Source organism: Schistocerca americana, chromosome 4 (genome assembly GCF_021461395.2).
Source record: "Schistocerca americana isolate TAMUIC-IGC-003095 chromosome 4, iqSchAmer2.1, whole genome shotgun sequence".
Taxonomy (NCBI): domain Eukaryota; kingdom Metazoa; phylum Arthropoda; class Insecta; order Orthoptera; family Acrididae; genus Schistocerca; species Schistocerca americana.
Window position 1 is genome coordinate 242,101,293 of NC_060122.1, and position 18,066 is coordinate 242,119,358.

General features: G+C 38.9%; 1 protein-coding gene across 2 annotated transcripts in view; it reads left to right on the top strand.

The window, feature by feature from the left end:
• Positions 1 to 18,066, top strand: part of LOC124613088 (RNA polymerase II-associated protein 1) — a 202,326-nt gene that overhangs the window by 31,897 nt on the left and 152,363 nt on the right. For both annotated transcript variants that reach the window (XM_047141675.1, XM_047141676.1), the window contains exon 3: positions 5,924 to 6,039. In XM_047141675.1, the coding sequence (XP_046997631.1) occupies positions 5,924 to 6,039 (116 nt within the window). The remainder of the gene's footprint in view (positions 1 to 5,923; positions 6,040 to 18,066) is intronic.

Genomic DNA, 18,066 nt, shown 5'->3' on the forward strand with positions numbered 1-18,066 from the left:
CAAGAACCTTATAAATGTTCAATGTGAGCACCATTTGTCACACGGCACACATCAAGTCTATAGCCGAGTTCTTCCCAAATGTTGATAAGTGTGTCTTCAGTGATTGTAGCAACAGCTGCTTCAATCTGGTTTCTTAATTCAGGGAGGTCTGCTGGTAGTGGAGGCATGTACACATGATCTTTGATGAAACCCCAAAGGAAGAAATCGCATGGTGTTGGGTCAGGTACACATGGAGGCCATGCAAAGCAAGCCCTGTCAATGGGCCCCTTGCGGCCTATCTATCGCTTGGGTACAGTGAAGTTCAACCAATCGCGCACTTCACACTCACATTGAACATTTATAAGGTTCTTGGTAAAAATGTTTGAGTTGCTCTTTCATATGACATATCATTTATAACTGTAAGTTTAATATAATAAATATTATAAAGCATTAAAACCCCGATATTCATTTATAAACACCCTGTACAAGGAAAAGATCTGAAATGAATTTATCTGAATTGGTACTTACAAGGGAACCTCTCCATCGCACCCCCCTCAGATTTAGTTATAAGTTGGCACAGTGGATAGGCCTTGAAAAACTGAACACAGATCAATCGACAAAACAGGAAGAAGTTGTGTGGAACTATGAAAAAAATAAGCAAAATATACAAACTGAGTGGTTCATGTGAAATATATGCAACATCAAGGACACTGTGAGTGCATGAGTGCCGTGGTCCTGTGGTTAGTGTGAGCAGCTGCGGAATGAGAGGTCCTTGGTTCAAGTCTTCCCTCGAGTGAAAAGTTTAATTTTTTATTTTCAGATAATTATCAAAGTTCGGGCACCCACGCATAATCAACTTCGCTGTCCAAAATTCCAGGACATGTTCAGATTTGTTTGGACATATGCAGGATTTGACGGTCTACACACGGAAAAATTTGAAAACGTTAAAAACATATGTTTTGACAGAGCACAGGGAAAACTGTGTGACTGTGAAACTGTTGCATTCATTTGTTGCAGTTTATGTCACAAACTCTTATGTTTTCATCACTTTTTTGGGAGTGATTACCATATCCACAAGAAAACCTAAATCGGACAAGGTAGAAGAATCTTTTTACCTATTCACCAAGTGTACAAGTTAGGTGGGTCGACAACATATTCCTGTCATGTGACGCACATGCCGTCACCAGTGTCGTGTAGAATGTATCAGACATGTTTTCCTGTGGAGGAATCGGTTGACGTATGACCGTGCCATCAAATGTTTTCGGTTCCCATTGGACAGGCACGTCCTTTCGTCTACTAATCACACGATTTTGCGGTGCGGTCACAGCAGTGAACAGATACATCAATGAACAAACGGACAGATCATAACTTTGCGAAAGTAAAGTAAGTAAACTTTTCAGTTGAGGAAAAGACTTGAACCTAGGACCTCTCGTTCCACAGCTGCTCACGCTAACCACGGGACCACGGCGCTCCTGAACTCACACGCTCCTTGATGTTGCATATGTTTCGCATGACAACTCAGTTTGTATATTTTGCTTATTTTTTTCATAGTTCCACACAACTTTTTCCTGTTTTCTCGATTGATCTGTGTTCAGTTTTTCAAGGCCTATCCACTGTACCAACTTATAAACAAATCTGAGGGGGGTGCGATGGGGAGGTTCCCTTGTTAGTACAAATGGATTATGTTCATGATTTAAAGTGTTATTTGTTGAGCTGTAAAGAAATGAATGTCTAGTAGGAATAAGGGATTAATGTTTAACTTGTAATTCTGCATAGAGTTTTTGGCTATAGTATTGTTATTCTGTTGTAAATGTTACCTGTTCAAGGTGCCATCATTCGTGTGACATACCACTTTAGCAAAGTGGTGTAGTGTACATTGTTTATAGTATCAATGAATAATGATTGCCAAGCAAGCAGTTATTTTTGTTAGTTGGTTCAGTAAGTTTAAGACATGTGTTGTGTGGAGATTTTGTATTATTTGTGCATGTAACTGAGTGTAGAAGGAAGGAGCATTTCTGCAAGATGGGGAAATACTGGCAGTGTAGTCACGCGTTTTTGTGGCACCTGCTGGTTTGGCAATTACTCGGTGTAGCTACGACCTGCCTTGAAGACATGCTGCACTCAGTAGAATACTGCACACCTTTAGAATGGACTGCATCATGAAAGAAAGAGAAGAGAGTCAGTCTGATAGATAGTTGGCATTGAAATGTCTATCAGTTTGTATTAATTGATGTAATTACCATATACAATGGCACACAGTTATTTTATGGGATGTTTCAACATTGTATGAGCTGGAAGAATATATATATGCCTTCAAAGAGTGACTTCTTTTATTTGGTAGCTTATTGGGAACAGATAAGTACAATTCCATTTCCAGCACAGACCAAACTGCACAGGAAATGAAGTTCCTAGAACGAACAAGAAGATAAGGAGAGTGGAGATATAGTCCAGATCAGCAAGATAGTAATTGCAGACTAGTACACATCAGCATTAGAATTAATACATGGAATCCCCCTTTGAATACTACTCATCCAGTACACCAGGGAACATCCCAGTAGATTCATTTTTAGATAAAGCAGGTGGCAGACTTCGGTTTATTAGCAGAATGCTAGGTAAGTGCAATCAATTTACAAAGGATATTGCTTACAAAATGCTTGTGCAAACCATCTTAGAATGTTGCTCAAGTATATGGGACCCATATCAAGTAGGACTAATAGGGGATATTGAATATATGCAGAAGAGGGCAGCCCAAATGGTCACTAATAGGGGATATTGAATATATGCAGAAGAGGGCAGCCCAAATGGTCACTGGTTTATTTGATCCATAGAAGAGTGTCACAGAGATGCTGAAGAAACTGAACTGATAGACACCTGAAAATAGACACAATCTATCTCAAGATAGCCTACTTACAGAGTTTCGAGAATCAACTTTAAAAGATAAATTTTGAAGTATGTTACGATCCTTTTGTATAGCTTCCATAGGGATCATGGGGATGTGATAAGATTAATTACAGTGTGCACAGAGGCATTCAATCAATCATTATTCCCATGTGTCATACATGAAACACTAGGAAGCCCTAATAACTGTGCAAGGAGAGGTATCTTCTGCCACACACTTAACAGTGATTTGCTGATTGTGGATGTAGACTTGTTAGCACAAATAGTAATAAGCACGTACATGGCAGTTTGTAATTAATACAGTGTACTGGTTAAGTTTCTGTGGTATCCTTAGGTTTTATAAATGTATATCTTGGCTTGAGCCACATCCTAGGAGGTTCTACAGTATGTGATGAATGAATGCATTTAATAGATCAGGAAAGGAAAGTGCACTAGCTTTTGATCAGTCACTCCTCTTGAAATATGGGATAAGTATTGCAAATAGGTGATACAATACCAATATTACATTTGTTGTCGGTGAAACATTCTGTTTATAGGTAACAGGTTAAATTTCACAGGTGAAGTGAAGCAGTGTGATGATCTCTATTCAGTTTTGTTTAACTTCATGCTGTGTAGTGTGATAGTAAAAATAGGCAAGAGAGAGACAATAATAATGTAATCCAGTCGGATATGATTATATGTAGCTGATATTCAATCATGGCAAGAGACGTAAACATCCTTAAAGAAATGTATGAAGCAATGGGAGAAGAAGGAGCAAAAAATAGATTCACTGTAGGTGAAAACAAGGCAGAATATCTAATAGTGTCCCACTGTAGGGCCAGGAAAACATTACATGACCTGAAGGTCTCCAACAAACATTTTAAAAATGGGAGCCGCTTCAGTTATCTTGGTGTCCTTTTAACCACCGAAAATGATTTGAGGCACTATGTCAGAGAAAGTATAGAACTAGTATATAAAGCCTGTTTTGCCAACTTATGGACTTTGAAGACAAAAACAACAAAGTTAAAAGTATGATTTATCCTTGTATGATCAGTTGTTACGTATGGATCAGAAATGCGGATGATGGCAAAGGTGGACATGAACAACCAAAAACCATTTGAATGAAAAATCTATGAGACAGACAGAGTATTGGAGAGTGCAATATGACAATGAACTGCAGTAACTTACACAAGTTAAGATAAAGTTAAGTTTGTCAAATTATAGAGAATATGCTGGGTATGACACAGGGAACTAATGGCAGAGGACTGGACACTCCAAAAAAATTATCAAACAAAGATTTTATTCCACCAGAAGGAAGGGCCAGCTAAGAATGAGATGGATGGACATTGTATTGGAAGCTCTTGCTAAGAAGGAGATCTGAGAATGGAGGAGAAAAAAGCAGAGAACACAAATGTATTGAGGCAGGTTGTTGAGGAGGACAAGGCACATTAAGGGCTGTGGTGCTAAAGGAGAAGAGAAGAAGAATGTATGGTTACTAACTTACCAGAGATGTCCCATCTCAGTAGCCATATCTTGTTCTACTATTATTGATATATTGTTATGTGCTCCAGATGGCATATTCTTTAGAATGCAGGATCACACTGTGATTATATAATTTGTATGTAAGAGAAAATAGTTGGCACAATTCCTGCTTGATCCTTATTTTGTATGAAACATATAAGAATTGGGTATTGTAGAAATATGTCAGTAACACAAGTTCAACATGACATGAATTTCAGTTACCGTGTTTTTTTGACTTGTATAAAAACTTATTCAAAATCATTGCATGCCCACAGCTAAGCAGCCATCTTTGATATTGCTTCTGTTTCAGACTGACAAAATTTGGTGATATGATACTGTAAACGCTTCATTATTTAGTTCAGTGGTTTCTCCTACCTAGCACTATTACAATCAAGAAATGTGATGTGCAATGTAATAGATATTTAGTAATATACAATACAACCCCTCGGTAAATGTCTTGATCCACTGAAGTTTTGATACATAAACACATACATATATATGTTCAAGTCTCAACTTAGACTAATCATTGTATAACAACATTTGAACAATAATTAACATACACAAGAAAATAATTTAATAGCTGTTATAAGATGATGGAACTATATGATCAAGATATAAATGGTTTTCACGGTACTGATATCCGGTATGTGTGGAAACATTGTTTTTTTGTAAAATGATAAAGCTTTAGCTGTGGAATTACCACTATTGTAGGGACTTAGAATATTAATTTATTTTTAATGAAAATTGAAATTTTTAAATATTAATTATTAAACAGATTTATTTTATGAAATTTAGTGTAGAAAATCATGCAATTCACTAAACACTTATTTTATGCTGAACATGATGTTATATGTTAAATTATTTACAAAAATCTTCTTTCCCTGTAATTGACTTGAAGTAATAATTGTAATAATACTGAAAATTCCATGCATTGTCAGAAAACTATATAAGAGCTGAGATTATGTCATAGAGTTCAGTTGTTAAAAGTGAGTTGGTTGTTATTAGACAGTTGCTGAAGTTAGAGTCATGTTGATTTGTGAAAGTGAAAAAATACCGATAAATGAAGAATGTTGTGGAAATTAGTTTTCAGAAGATTATTTGTAAAGTAAGATGCTTACAATCACATAATAATATAGAATAATCCAAAGCTAACCACAGTTCTTCTACAGTGAACAAGAAAGATGTATTAATATAAACAACAATTATCATCACCTCCAATTCATCATTATATGTATTTGAGCATTAATATATTGCTTCCTGCTCCAAAACCTTTTATTGGTTGAGAAACCTCAGTAATACAGTGAGAATGTTACAAATTTTTGAACTAAAATTGTTAATCAATTTATGTCTTCATTGAGAAAAGGAATGTCACAGGTGTCACCTGTCTTCAGATGTGTGGTAAATGCAAACTGTTAATATTTACAATGAATCATAGATAGTATACTGAAATTGTTTGAATATCTTTTGGATGGCTTGCACAGGTTGTTCATAAAATAATTGATTGATATGGTACTTCCTTATGTCATTCTTTGATTATTACTTACAGGTAGTCTATCTGTGCTTGGTGAAATAAAGGAAAAAAATGTTGGACACTTTCCTATTGTCCAACCTACAGCAACATCACAGAGTGGCTTTCCACAAGTTTTCTACAGGGATAAAACAGTAAGTCTGCAATTTGATATTAGGTAAGAATGGATGCTAAAATTAAAAATGTACAGACAGCTGATGAAAGTAGCAGACACTATTCACAGAAAATCTGGAATCGTAGGAGAGTGGATGTTGAGCAGAATATTGAAAAGGAAATCTTTGAGGAGATAACAGAAGTAAGACTGACATAGCAAACTATGTGAAGCACTGTATGTGATGTATCATTCTTGACTAGTCATTTGTTAGGCTCATTATGTTCAGGCTGGCAAATTGACATATTTGCTTTGATCTTACTTTTAGCAGTCATCCAGAATGTCACCTGGGTCCTCTGCTTGTCTTTAAAGTCTAGCATTATAAATCTGTATTTACAACATCTGAGAGTCTGCCATTGTTTCTTCTTGTGCTCTTAAACACTGTAATTTGTGTTTTCTAAAAGTAAGTGCTTGATTTCCATCTTCATATGGTATGTAATAACATACAAATTATATCATTTGGTTATGGCTATTGTTTTGAGAAAAATGTTCAGTTCATTGTGTCAACAATGCTTTTCTTTTCATCTTTGTTAACACTTTCCCACAACTTGAACAAACTCATTTGTTTTGAATTTATGGTGATGCATTATAAAAACAATTAATGTAAAAAATAAATAACTGCAATAGCTGCTCAGTTGAACTGCAAACTTCCTACCCACAAAAAAAGAAAAATATTGAACTTATACAGGGTGTTACAAAAAGGCACGGCCAAACTTTCAGGAAACATTCCTCACACACAAAGAAAGAAAATATGTTATGTGGACATGTGTCCGGAAACGCTTACTTTCCATGTTAGAGCTCATTTTATTACTTCTCTTCAAATTACATTAATCATGGAATGGAGACACACAGCAACAGAACGTCCCAGCGTGACTTCAAACACTTTGTTACAGGAAATGTCAAAATGTCCTCCGTTAGTGAGGATACATGCATCCACCCTCCATCACATAGAATCCCTGATGCACTGATGCAGCCCTGGAGAATGGCGTATTGTATCACAGCCGTCCACAATACGAGCACGAAGAGTCTCTACATTTGGTACCGGGGTTGCGTAGACAAGAGCTTTCAAATGACCCCATAAATGAAAGTCAAGAGAGTTGAGATCAGGAGAGCGTGGAGGCCATGGAATTGGTCTGCCTCTACCAATCCATCGGTCACCGAATCTGTTGTTGAGAAGCATACGAACACTTCGACTGAAATGTGCAGGAGCTCCACGTGCATGAACCACATGTTGTGTCGTACTTGTAATGGCACATGTTCTAGCAGCACAGGTAGAGTATCCCATATGAAATCATGATAATGTGCTCCCTTGAGCGTAGGTGGAAGAACATGGGGCCCAATCAAGACATTACCAACAATGCCTGCCCAAACGTTCACGGAAAATCTGTGTTAATGACGTGATTGCACAATTGCGTGCAGATTCTCGTCAGCCCACACATGTTGATTGTGAAAATTTACAATTTGATCACATTGGAATGAAGCCTCATCTGTAAAGAGAACATTTGCACTGAAATGAGGATTGACACTTTGTTGGATGAACCATTCGCAGAAGTGTACCCGTGGAGGCCAGTCAGCTGCTGATAGTGCCTACACACGCTGTACATGGTACGGAAACAACTGGTTCTCCCGTAGCACTCTCCATACAGTGACGTGGTCAACGTTACCTTGTACAGCAGCAACTTCTCTTACGCTGACATTAGGGCTATCGTTAACTGCACGAAGAATTGCCTCATCCATTGCAGGTGTCCTCGTCGTTCGAGGTCTTCCCCAGTCACGAGTCATAGGCTGGAATGTTCCGATCAATTGCTTCGAAGGTCTTCCTGTCGGGACACCTTCGTTCTGGAAATCTGTCTCAATACAAACGTACCGCGCCATGGCTATCGCCCCGTGCTAATCCATACATCAAATGGGCATCTGCCAACTCCGCATTTGTAAACATTGCACTGACTGCAAAACCACATTCGTGATGAACACTAACCTGTTGATGCTACGTACTGATGTGCTTGATGCTAGTACTGTAGAGCAATGAGTCGCATGTCAACACAAGCACCGAAGTCAACATAACCTTCCTCCAATTGGGCCAACTGACAGTGAATCGAGGAAGTACAGTACATACTGACGAAACTGAAATGATCTCTAACATGGAAATTAAGCGTTTCCGGACACATGTCCACATAACATATTTTATTTGTTTGTGTGTGAGGAATGTTTCCTGAAAGTTTGGCTGTACCTTTTTGTAACACCCTGTATATTACAGAATATGAAGTTTCTGCTTTTTTTGCCAAACATATGAGGATTATAAAAAGAAATATAGAAATTATTTCTAATTCAATAAATCTTTGCATTAAATTTATGCGTATTTATCATTCACTTGTAGTTATTTTTTGTTTGAACACTACAGATATCATTTCATTTAGTGTATGTTGCTATGAGGTTTCTATTATGATACTGTATAAATCTTCGAACTGCTATCTCAACATTTTTAGCCCTGTCCCAGAGAACTGCCGTTAGCTGCAAGAGTTTTTAAACTCAAGTATTCCTATATCTTTGTGAACAAGTGAAAGTCACATAATTACAATTGTATGACAGCTGTGGCATAACTTCCAGCCCAAAGACTGCTCTGCATGCTATTTTAGTGCACTCCTATATACATTTTGATGTGATTGGAACTTGCTTCCAGTTGTGCATTGCCATCTTCCACAGTCTACAAGACTCTGAAATAAAAGTAGTAACAAACAAATACCAGTCCTCATACAAATTAACATACACATCAGGAATAACGTGCTTCCTTTCCTACTTAAACAGGTCACACTCAATTATAGGTGATATAATGCACATAAGTGATGTAATTTTTTTCTTTTCTCATACTAGAAGTTTTCAACTGTTTTGGTGTTTTCAGTTTCCTCTGATAGCATTTGCAGAAATTTCTTATGAAGAGCTAGACACTGTTTCTGAAATTTCTCAAAAATGCAGTTAAAAGTGGGTCTTTTATGTGTTAAAAAGTATGAAGTTAAAATTAAGATTTTTTTTATTTGACTGTTAATACATGTAATGTCATTACACTGATTATCACATATTCTCAGGCAGATGGTGAGCTGCTGAAGATCTAAATGAAGTGAGACAAGTGATAGCACAATAGACCCCCATTTGCAAGAATGGTATTCCAAATTTCTTACTTGACTTAGATTCATGGATGATATACAAAGTAGTATACTTGTAGTATACTACTTTGTTCCTCCAACTACTTTCTCTCTTCTGACAGAAGGAACACGTTCAACAGCTAATAATTTCATGTCATCTGCCTCGATGCCCTGTTCTGTATGTACCAATGAAATTCATTTGCAATAAACAAATTATGAATACCATTTTTTGTAATTGATTCTCAATAAGTTGTCATAAGTGATAATATTCTTATCTTTTTCCAACAATATTTTATTGGCAAATTGCCTGTTGGCTTTTGTCTCGGGTTCTTCAACTGGCATTTGTTCGACGATTTTTCTCATGTTTCACCATTGTAGGTGAATGGCATTCTCAAAGCTTTGAGGGCTTTTCTGTGGTCATTACCACCATGGTTCTCCTCTTGCTACATGCAGTGGTCATTGGCTGCAGCACTGAAATCCAGGATCTGTTCACCTTGAGACTTTCTTGTTTCTTGTTAAAGCTATTGGCATGTTTTTGGAGTTCTATGGCATCTCTGAACAAGTGGGCATGGTACCTCTTCTCCACAGTGAGAACTTCGATGTCAGCGAATTTTATTATAGCAAATGCTCTGCCACAGCTGATTTCTCCACGTGCCCCATCTTGCAATACTGCTTCTGTTCAGTGATCTTGGTGCTGACTGATTATCCAGTCATTCCAACATAGACTTTTCCACATGCACAGCACATATGGTATATTCCCAACATTGCAAATTGGCTCCTTTTTCCTTTGCCAGTCTGCAGCACTCATTGATCATTTTTGTTGATTTGTAAATATCCTTTATGGCAGAATGGCTCCTCAAATTGCTTTCCAGGTGCTGCATTTCACAAGCTAGTTGCTGCAGCACAGATATTTGTCTTGTGTGTGTTACAAGCATATTAAATCAAACAGTGGAAAATCCAGGATGGAATATAACAATATAACCAAAAGGAAAGTTGCTAGTCACCATATAGGGGAGATGCTGAGTCACCTATCTGTGACTCAGCATCTCTGCTATATGGTGAGTAGCAACTTTCCTTTTCATTACAAGTATATTAATCATCTCTGTCTTCTGACTCAAGTGATTATGTGAAAGTTTGTGGATGTGTTGGCTTGTGTTTTGATTTTAGATGCACGCTGTGTCCCAGGTTCTCACTGTCCCTTGTAGCCAGCATATCTGGAAAGAGCAGAAGTTGGTCCGTAGTAAATTTTATGTTGGCATGGAGACTGTTCAGATACCTTAGGAAGTCACCAAATTGTTCCTCATTACAGTTCCGCACAACAAAGGTGTCACTGATGTACCTGTACAACACCTTTGGTTTACAAGGTGTCAAATCCAGCACCTGTGTTTCAGAATGTTCCATGAAGAAGTTGGCCACCACTGGATAAGTGGGCTACCCATGGAGACGCTTTCAAGCTGTTCGTAGAAGCTGCCATTCCACATGAAATAGCTTGTGGCAAGACATGCATGAAAGAGATTAGTGGTGTCTTGTGGGAAAATGGAACTAATATACTCTGCAGAATTATCAAGTGGCACTTTGGTAAAAGAACAACAACATCAGAGCTGACCAGGAGCGCTTATGATTAGTTAGTTAGTTATGTGTTCCATTGATCACTCTCACGGTAACCATTATGATGTGGAACATGCCAAGAGCATAAGAAATTCACACACTAATCAAGAGTCTTAAATGGCACAAAGCACATATATTATACCTGTGTTGTGTTGTTGTGATCTTGAGTCCAAAGACTGGTTTGATGCAGCTCTCCATGCTACTCTATCCTGTGCAAATATCTTCATCTCTGAGTAACTACTGTAAGCTACATCCTTCTGAATCTGCTTACTGTCTTCATCTCTTGGTCTCCCTCTACGATTTTTACCCCTCAAGCTTCCCTCCAGTACTAAATTGGTGATCCCTCAATGCCTCAGAATGTGTCCTACCAACCAATCCCTTCCTAGTCAGGTTGTACCACAAATTTCTCTTCTCCCCAGTTCTATTCAGTACCTCTTCATTAGTTATATGATCTGCCCATCTAATCTTCAGAATTCTTCTGTAACACCACATTTCAAAAGCTATTCTCTTCTTGTCTAAACTGTTTACCATTCATGTTTTACATGGCTATACTCCATACAAATACTTTCAGAAAGGTCTTCCTGACACTGAAATCTATACTTGATGTTAAGAAATTTCTCTTCTTCAGAAACGCTTTTCTTGTCATTGCCAGTCTTCATTTTATATCCTCCCTACTTCAACCATCATCTGTTATTTTGCTTCCCAAATAGCAAAACTCATTTACTACTTTAAGTGTCTCATTTCCTAATCTAATTCCCTCAGCATCACCTGATTTAATTCAACTAAATTCCATTATCTTCATTTTGCTTTTTTGGTGTTCATCTTATATTGTCCTTTCAAGACACTTTCCATTCCGTTCAACTGCTCCTCCAAGTCCTTTGCTGTCTCTGATAGAATTACAATGTCATCGGCAAACCTCAAAGTTTTCATTTCTTCTCCCTGGACTTTAATTCCAAATTTTTCTTTTGTTTCCTTTACTGCTTATTTAGTATTCATATTGAATAACATAGGGGATAGGCTATCATCCTGCCTCACTCCGTTCTCAACCACTGCTTCCCTTTTGTGCCCCTTGACACTTACAACTGTCGTCTGGTTCCTGTACAAATTGTAAATAGCCTTTCACTCCCTGCTGCCATTAGAATTTGAAAGACATCAACATTGTCAAAAGCTTTCTCCAAGTCTACAAATGCTAGAAATGTAGGTTTGCCTTTCCTTAACCTATTTTTTATGAGAGGTCATGGGTCGGTATTGCCATGCGTGTTCCTATATTTCTCCTGAATCCAAACTGATTTTCCCCAAGGTCGGCTTCTAACAGTTTTTCCAGTCTTCTGTAAAGGATTACTGTTAGTATTTTGCAGCCGTGACTTATTAAGCTGGCAGTTCGGTAATTTTCACACCTGTCAGCATCTGCTTTCATTGGAATCTGGATTATTATATTCTTCTTGAAGTCTGCTAGTATTTCGCCTCTCTCATACATTTTGCTCACCAGATGGATGAGTTTTGTCATGACTGGCTCTCCCAAGGCTACCAGTAGCTCTAACGGAATGTTGTCTACTCCCAGGGCCTTGTTTCAACTTAAGTCTTTCAGTGCTTTGTCAAATTCTTCATGCATTATCATATTTCCCTTTTCACCTTCCTCTACATCCTCTTCCATTTCCACAATATTGCTCTCAAGTACATCGTCCTTGTATACACCCTCTCTATACTCCTTCCACCTTTCTGCTTCACTGGACTCGCATTCGGGAGGACGACGGTTCAATCCCGTGTCCGGCCATCCTGATTTAGGTTTTCCGTGATTTCCCTAAATTACTCCAGGCAAATGCCAGGATGGTTCCTCTGAAAGGGCACGGCCGACTTCCTTCCCCATCCTTCCCTAATTCGATGAGACCGATGACCACACTGTCTGGTCTCCTTCCCCAAACAACAAACCAACCAACCTTTCTGCTTTTCCTTCTTTGCTTAGGACTGGTTTTCCAACTGAGTTCTTGATATTTATACAGTTCATAGCCAATAAATTATGGTCAGAGTCCACATCTGCACCATCTGTCTAACCGTTAGATAAGCAATCTGAAACCTTCCGGTGTCTCCAGCTCTCTTCCACATGTACAACCTTCTCTCATGATTCTTAAACCAAGTGTTAGCTGTGTCTAAGTTATGCTCTGTGCAAAATTCTACAAGGCAGCTTTCTCTTTCATTCCTTCCCCAGTCCATATTAACCTACTATTTTTCTATCTCTTCCTTTCCCTACTACCGAATTCCAGTTCCCCAGGACTACTAAATTTTTGGCTCCCTTAGCTATCTGAATAATGTCTTTTATTTCATCATACTTTTCCTTAATTTTCTCCTCATCTGTGAAGATATTTGGCGTATAAACTTGTACCACTGTGATGGGTGTGGGCTTTGTGTCTATCTTGACTACAATGATGCGCTTACTATGCTATTCATAGTAGCTTATCTGCATTCCTATTTTCTTACTCATTATTAAACCTACTCCGGCATTACCCCTATTTGATTTTGTATTTATAATCCTATATTCACCTCACCATAAGTCCTGTTCCTGCTGCCACTGAACTTCGCTAATTCCCACTATATCTAAATTTAACCTATACGTTTCTCTTCTTAAATTTTCTAACCTGTATGCTCGATTAAGGGATTTGACATTCCACACTCTTATCCGTAGGATGCCATTTTTGTTTCTCCTGATAACGTCTTTGTCCTGTGTAGTCCCTGCCCGGAGATCCGAATGGGGGACTATTTTACCTCCGAAATATTTTTATTTTTCCCAAGATCATACCCTCATCATTTAACCATACAATAGAGCTGCATGCCCTCAGGAAAAATCAGGGTTGTAGTTTTCCCTTCCTTTCAGCTGTTCACAGTAACAGAACAGCAAGGCAGTTTTGGTTGATGTTACAAGGCCAGATCAATCAATCATCCAGACTGTCGCCCCTGCAACTACTGAAAAGGCTGCTGCCCCTCTTCAGGAACCATTCATTTGTCTGGTCTGGTGTCTCAACAGATATCCCTCCGTTGTGGTTGCACCTACGGTACAGCTATCTGTATTGCTGGTACGGCTATCTGTATAGCTGAGGCAAGGTCCACAGTTCATGGGGAGGATATATTTATTGTGTTCATGAATTCATCTGTGGCATAGAAGGAGCTGTCAAGGAGATATGATTTCTTTCTTCTTCTTCTTCTTCTTCTTTTTTTTTTTTTTTTTTTTTTTTTTTTTGAAACTATTGCTGCTGCCTGTCAGACATTTTATTTCATCTGGTAATTTATCGAAAAATTTTACAGCAGCATATTTTACTCCTTTCTGTGCCAAAGATAGGTTAAGTAGAGGATAGATTAAGTAGAGAATTGATCTTAGTTGAACATGATGTTTGTGTTACCTTGATTAACTGATTTTTATTCCATGTGATCCACTGCATCAGGTCTGTGGTTGGTACGTTGTCGGATCTAATAGGTCCCAAATCTTCTGCTCACATAATGGTCTTCATTACAGTAGTCACATTTCCCTTGTTGACAGGCAGTACCAATATGGAAGCATCCTGGAGATACTAGAAGGTATCAGATAGATTATATAATGGTAAGACAGAGATTTAGGAACCAGGTTTTAAATTGTAAGACATTTCCAGGGGCAGATGTGAACTCCGACCACAATCTATTGGCTATGAACTGTAGATTAAAACTGAAGAAACTGCAAAAAGGTGGGAATTTAAGGAGATGGGATCTGGATAAGCTGACTAAACCAGAGGTTGTACAGAGTTTCAGGGAGAGCATAAGGGAACAATTGACAGGAATGGGGGAAAGAAATACAGTAGAAGAAGAATGAGTAGCTCTGAGGGATGAAGTAGTGAAGGCAGCAGAGGATGAAGTAGGTAAAAAGATAAGGGCTAGTAGAAATCCTTGGGTAACAGAAGAAATATTGAATTTAATTGATGAAAGGAGAAAATATAAAAATGCAGTAAATGAAGCAGGCAAAAAGGAATACAAAGTCTCAAAAATGAGATCGACAGGAAGTGCAAAATGGCTAAGCAGGGATGGCTAGAGGACAAATGTAAGGATGTAGAGGCTTATCTCACAAGGAGTAAGATAGATACTGCCTACAGGAAAATTAAAGAGACCTTTGGAGAAAAGAGAGTCACTTGTATGAATATCAGGAGCTCAGATGGAAACCCAGTTCTAAGCAAAGAAGGGAAAGCAGAAAGGTGGAAGGAGTATATAGAGGGTCTATACAAGGGTGATGTATTTGAGGACAATATTATGGAAATGGAAGAGGATGTAGATGAAGATGAAATGGGAGATACGATACTGCATGAAGAGTTTGATAGAGCACTGAAAGACCTAAGTCAAAACAAGGCCCCGGGAGTAGACAACATTCCATTAGAACTACTGACGGCCTAGGGAGAGCCAGTCCTGACAAAACTCTACCATCTGGTGAGCACGATGTATGAGACAGGCGAAATACCCTCAGACTTCAAGAAGAATATAATAATTCCAATCCCAAAGAAAGCAGGTGTTGACAGATGTGAAAATTACCAAACGATCAGTTTAATAAGTCACAGCTACAAAATGCTAATGCGAATTCTTTACAGATGAATGGAAAAACTGGTAGAAGCCGACCTTGGGGAAGATCAGTTTGGATTCCGTAGAAATGTTGGAAGACGTGAGGCAATACTGACCTTACGACTTATCATAGAAGAAAGATTAAGGAAAGGCAAACCCACATTTCTAGCATTTGTAGACTTAGAGAAAGCTTTTGACAATGTTGACTGGAATACTCTCTTTCAAATTCTAAAGGTGGCAGGGGTAAAATACAGGGAGCAAAAGGCTATTTACAATTTGTACAGAAAGCAGATGGCAGTTATAAGAGTCGAGGGGCATGAAAGGGAAGCAGTGGTTGGGAAGGGAGTGAGACAGGGTTGTAGCCTCTCCCCGATGTTATTCGATCTGTATATTGAGCAAGCAGTAAAGGAAACAAAAGATAAATTCGGAGTTGGAATTAAAATCCAGGGAGGAGAAATAAAAACTTTGAGGTTTGCCGATGACATTGTAATTCTGTCAGAGACAGCAAAGGACTTGGAAGAGCAGTTGAACGGAATGGTTAGAGCCTTGAAAGGAGGATATAAGATGAACATCAACAAAAGCAAAACAAGGATAATGGAATGTAGTCGAATTAAGTCGGGTGATGCTGAGGGAATTAGATTAGGTAATGAGATACTTAAAGTAGTAAAGGAGTTCTGCTATTTAGGGAGCGAAATAACTGATGATGGTCGAAGTAGAGAGGATATAAAATGTAGACTGGCAATGGCAAGGAAAGCGTTTCTGAAGAAGAGAAATTTGGTAACATCGAGTATAGATTTAAGTATCAGGAAGTCGTTTCTGAAAGTATATGTATGGAGTGTAGCCATGTATGGAAGTGAAATGTGGACGATTAATAGTTTAGACAAGAAGAGAATAGAAGCTTTTGAAATGTGGTGCTACAGAAGAATGCTGAAGATTAGATGGGTAGATCACATACGTAATGAGGAGGTATTGAATAGAATTGGGGAGAAGAGGAGTTTGTGGCACAACTTGACAAGAAGAAGGGACCGGTTGGTAGGACATGTTCTGAGGCATCAAGAGATCACAAATTTAGCATTGGAGGGGAGCGTGGAGGGTAAAAATCGTAGAGGGAGACCAAGGGATAAATGGAAATGTCGTGTGGCTAGGGCCTCCCGTCGGGTAGACCGTGCGCCTGGTGCAGGTCTTTCAATTTGACGCCACTTCGGCGTGGAGGGTAGAAATTGTAGAGGGAGACCAAGGGATGAATACACTAAGCAGATTCAGAAGGATGTAGGTTGCAGTAAGTACTAGGAGATGAAGATGCGTGCACAGGATAGAGTAGCATGGAGAGCTGCATCAAACCAGTCTCAGGACTGAAGACCACAACAACAACAACAACAACAACAACCACCACCACCAATATGCTCTTGTCATTGTTAAGGCTCTTTGTAGCCTGTAACTCTTCTTTCTTCACATTACAAGCTAATGGTTTTGCTAGGTGCAGTTCTGTGTGCTCCCATGACTGATGCTGTTGATCGTATCCCAGTTGTCTCGAAGCACACTACCTCTTTGTTAATAAAAAAATGTCCAAAAGTTCCTCATGCCATTCTTGCCAAGGCTCTCCATGTTGCATGAATTTGCTCACAAAGGAAAGCTCATAGATATGATGTGCTTGGGTGTTGATGATTCGGCACTTACATTTCAGGAACTTTGGTATGTTCCCTTCATCATGGCACTGTGACAGAAAGGTGAGAAAGGGTGGCAGTCACGCTTTCTTCTTCCATCTTTGCTCAAGATGTTGGTCTCCTCCCCGCAGAAGTGTGGTACAAAACTGTTAAGGCTTTTGTGGTCACCTGCTGACAAATTGTCTGTTGGCTTCTGTTCTTTCTGTGGCTTCTTTGGCCAACATTTGTTTGGTGACTTTTGTGTCATTTCACTAGCTTGAGTGCCTGGCCTTGTGAAAGCTTCACCTTCCTGTGCTGGTGGTGGACTGGTGAAATGTCAGAAAAATCGCCAAAGAAATGTAGGCCAGAGAACCAGAGAAAAAGCCAACAGGCAATTTGTCAACAAGTCACCATGAAACCTTAACAATTTTATAATGTTTTGTTGTCTTTCTCTAGACAATGATAGGCCGTAGCTGACTTTAGTTAGCACCTTTTGTTTTATGTGGCATGTGTGTTTGACAGCACACTTGACAATGGTGCCACTGGTTTTTCTCTTGTAAATACTGTCACATTCCCAAGGAGTTCTATACAGTATATACATTGCTATCTACGGCCTGTGTCTGCTGCTGCTTGTTGCGTAGATACTTTTTTGCTGAAGCCAGAGGTCATAATGGTGGATGTAGGGGAGGGCAAATGTTGTTCAATGATCTGAACGTGTAGCTTTCGGTGACCCTCTTTGGCCTTTCAGGGGATAATACTGCTCCCCCAACAGCACAAATGGTGGCCAAATTGTGGCATGTGTGGTGATTGTGGACATGTGAACAACATAAGAGAAACCGACAAAATCGTTCATTGTCGACAGCCACATTGCTTCCTCTAATTTTCCCAGAAAGTCAGTGTGCAATGTTTCACCAGGTTGCTCCTGCTAAAACTAATGTGAGAAATGCTGAGCTGGGGCTATGCAGTTCTGGGTGCACACTTTGCACATCCTGATCCCTTTCCAATAAATGTGACACCATTGCAACATTTCCTTTAGTGTCATCTCCAAAT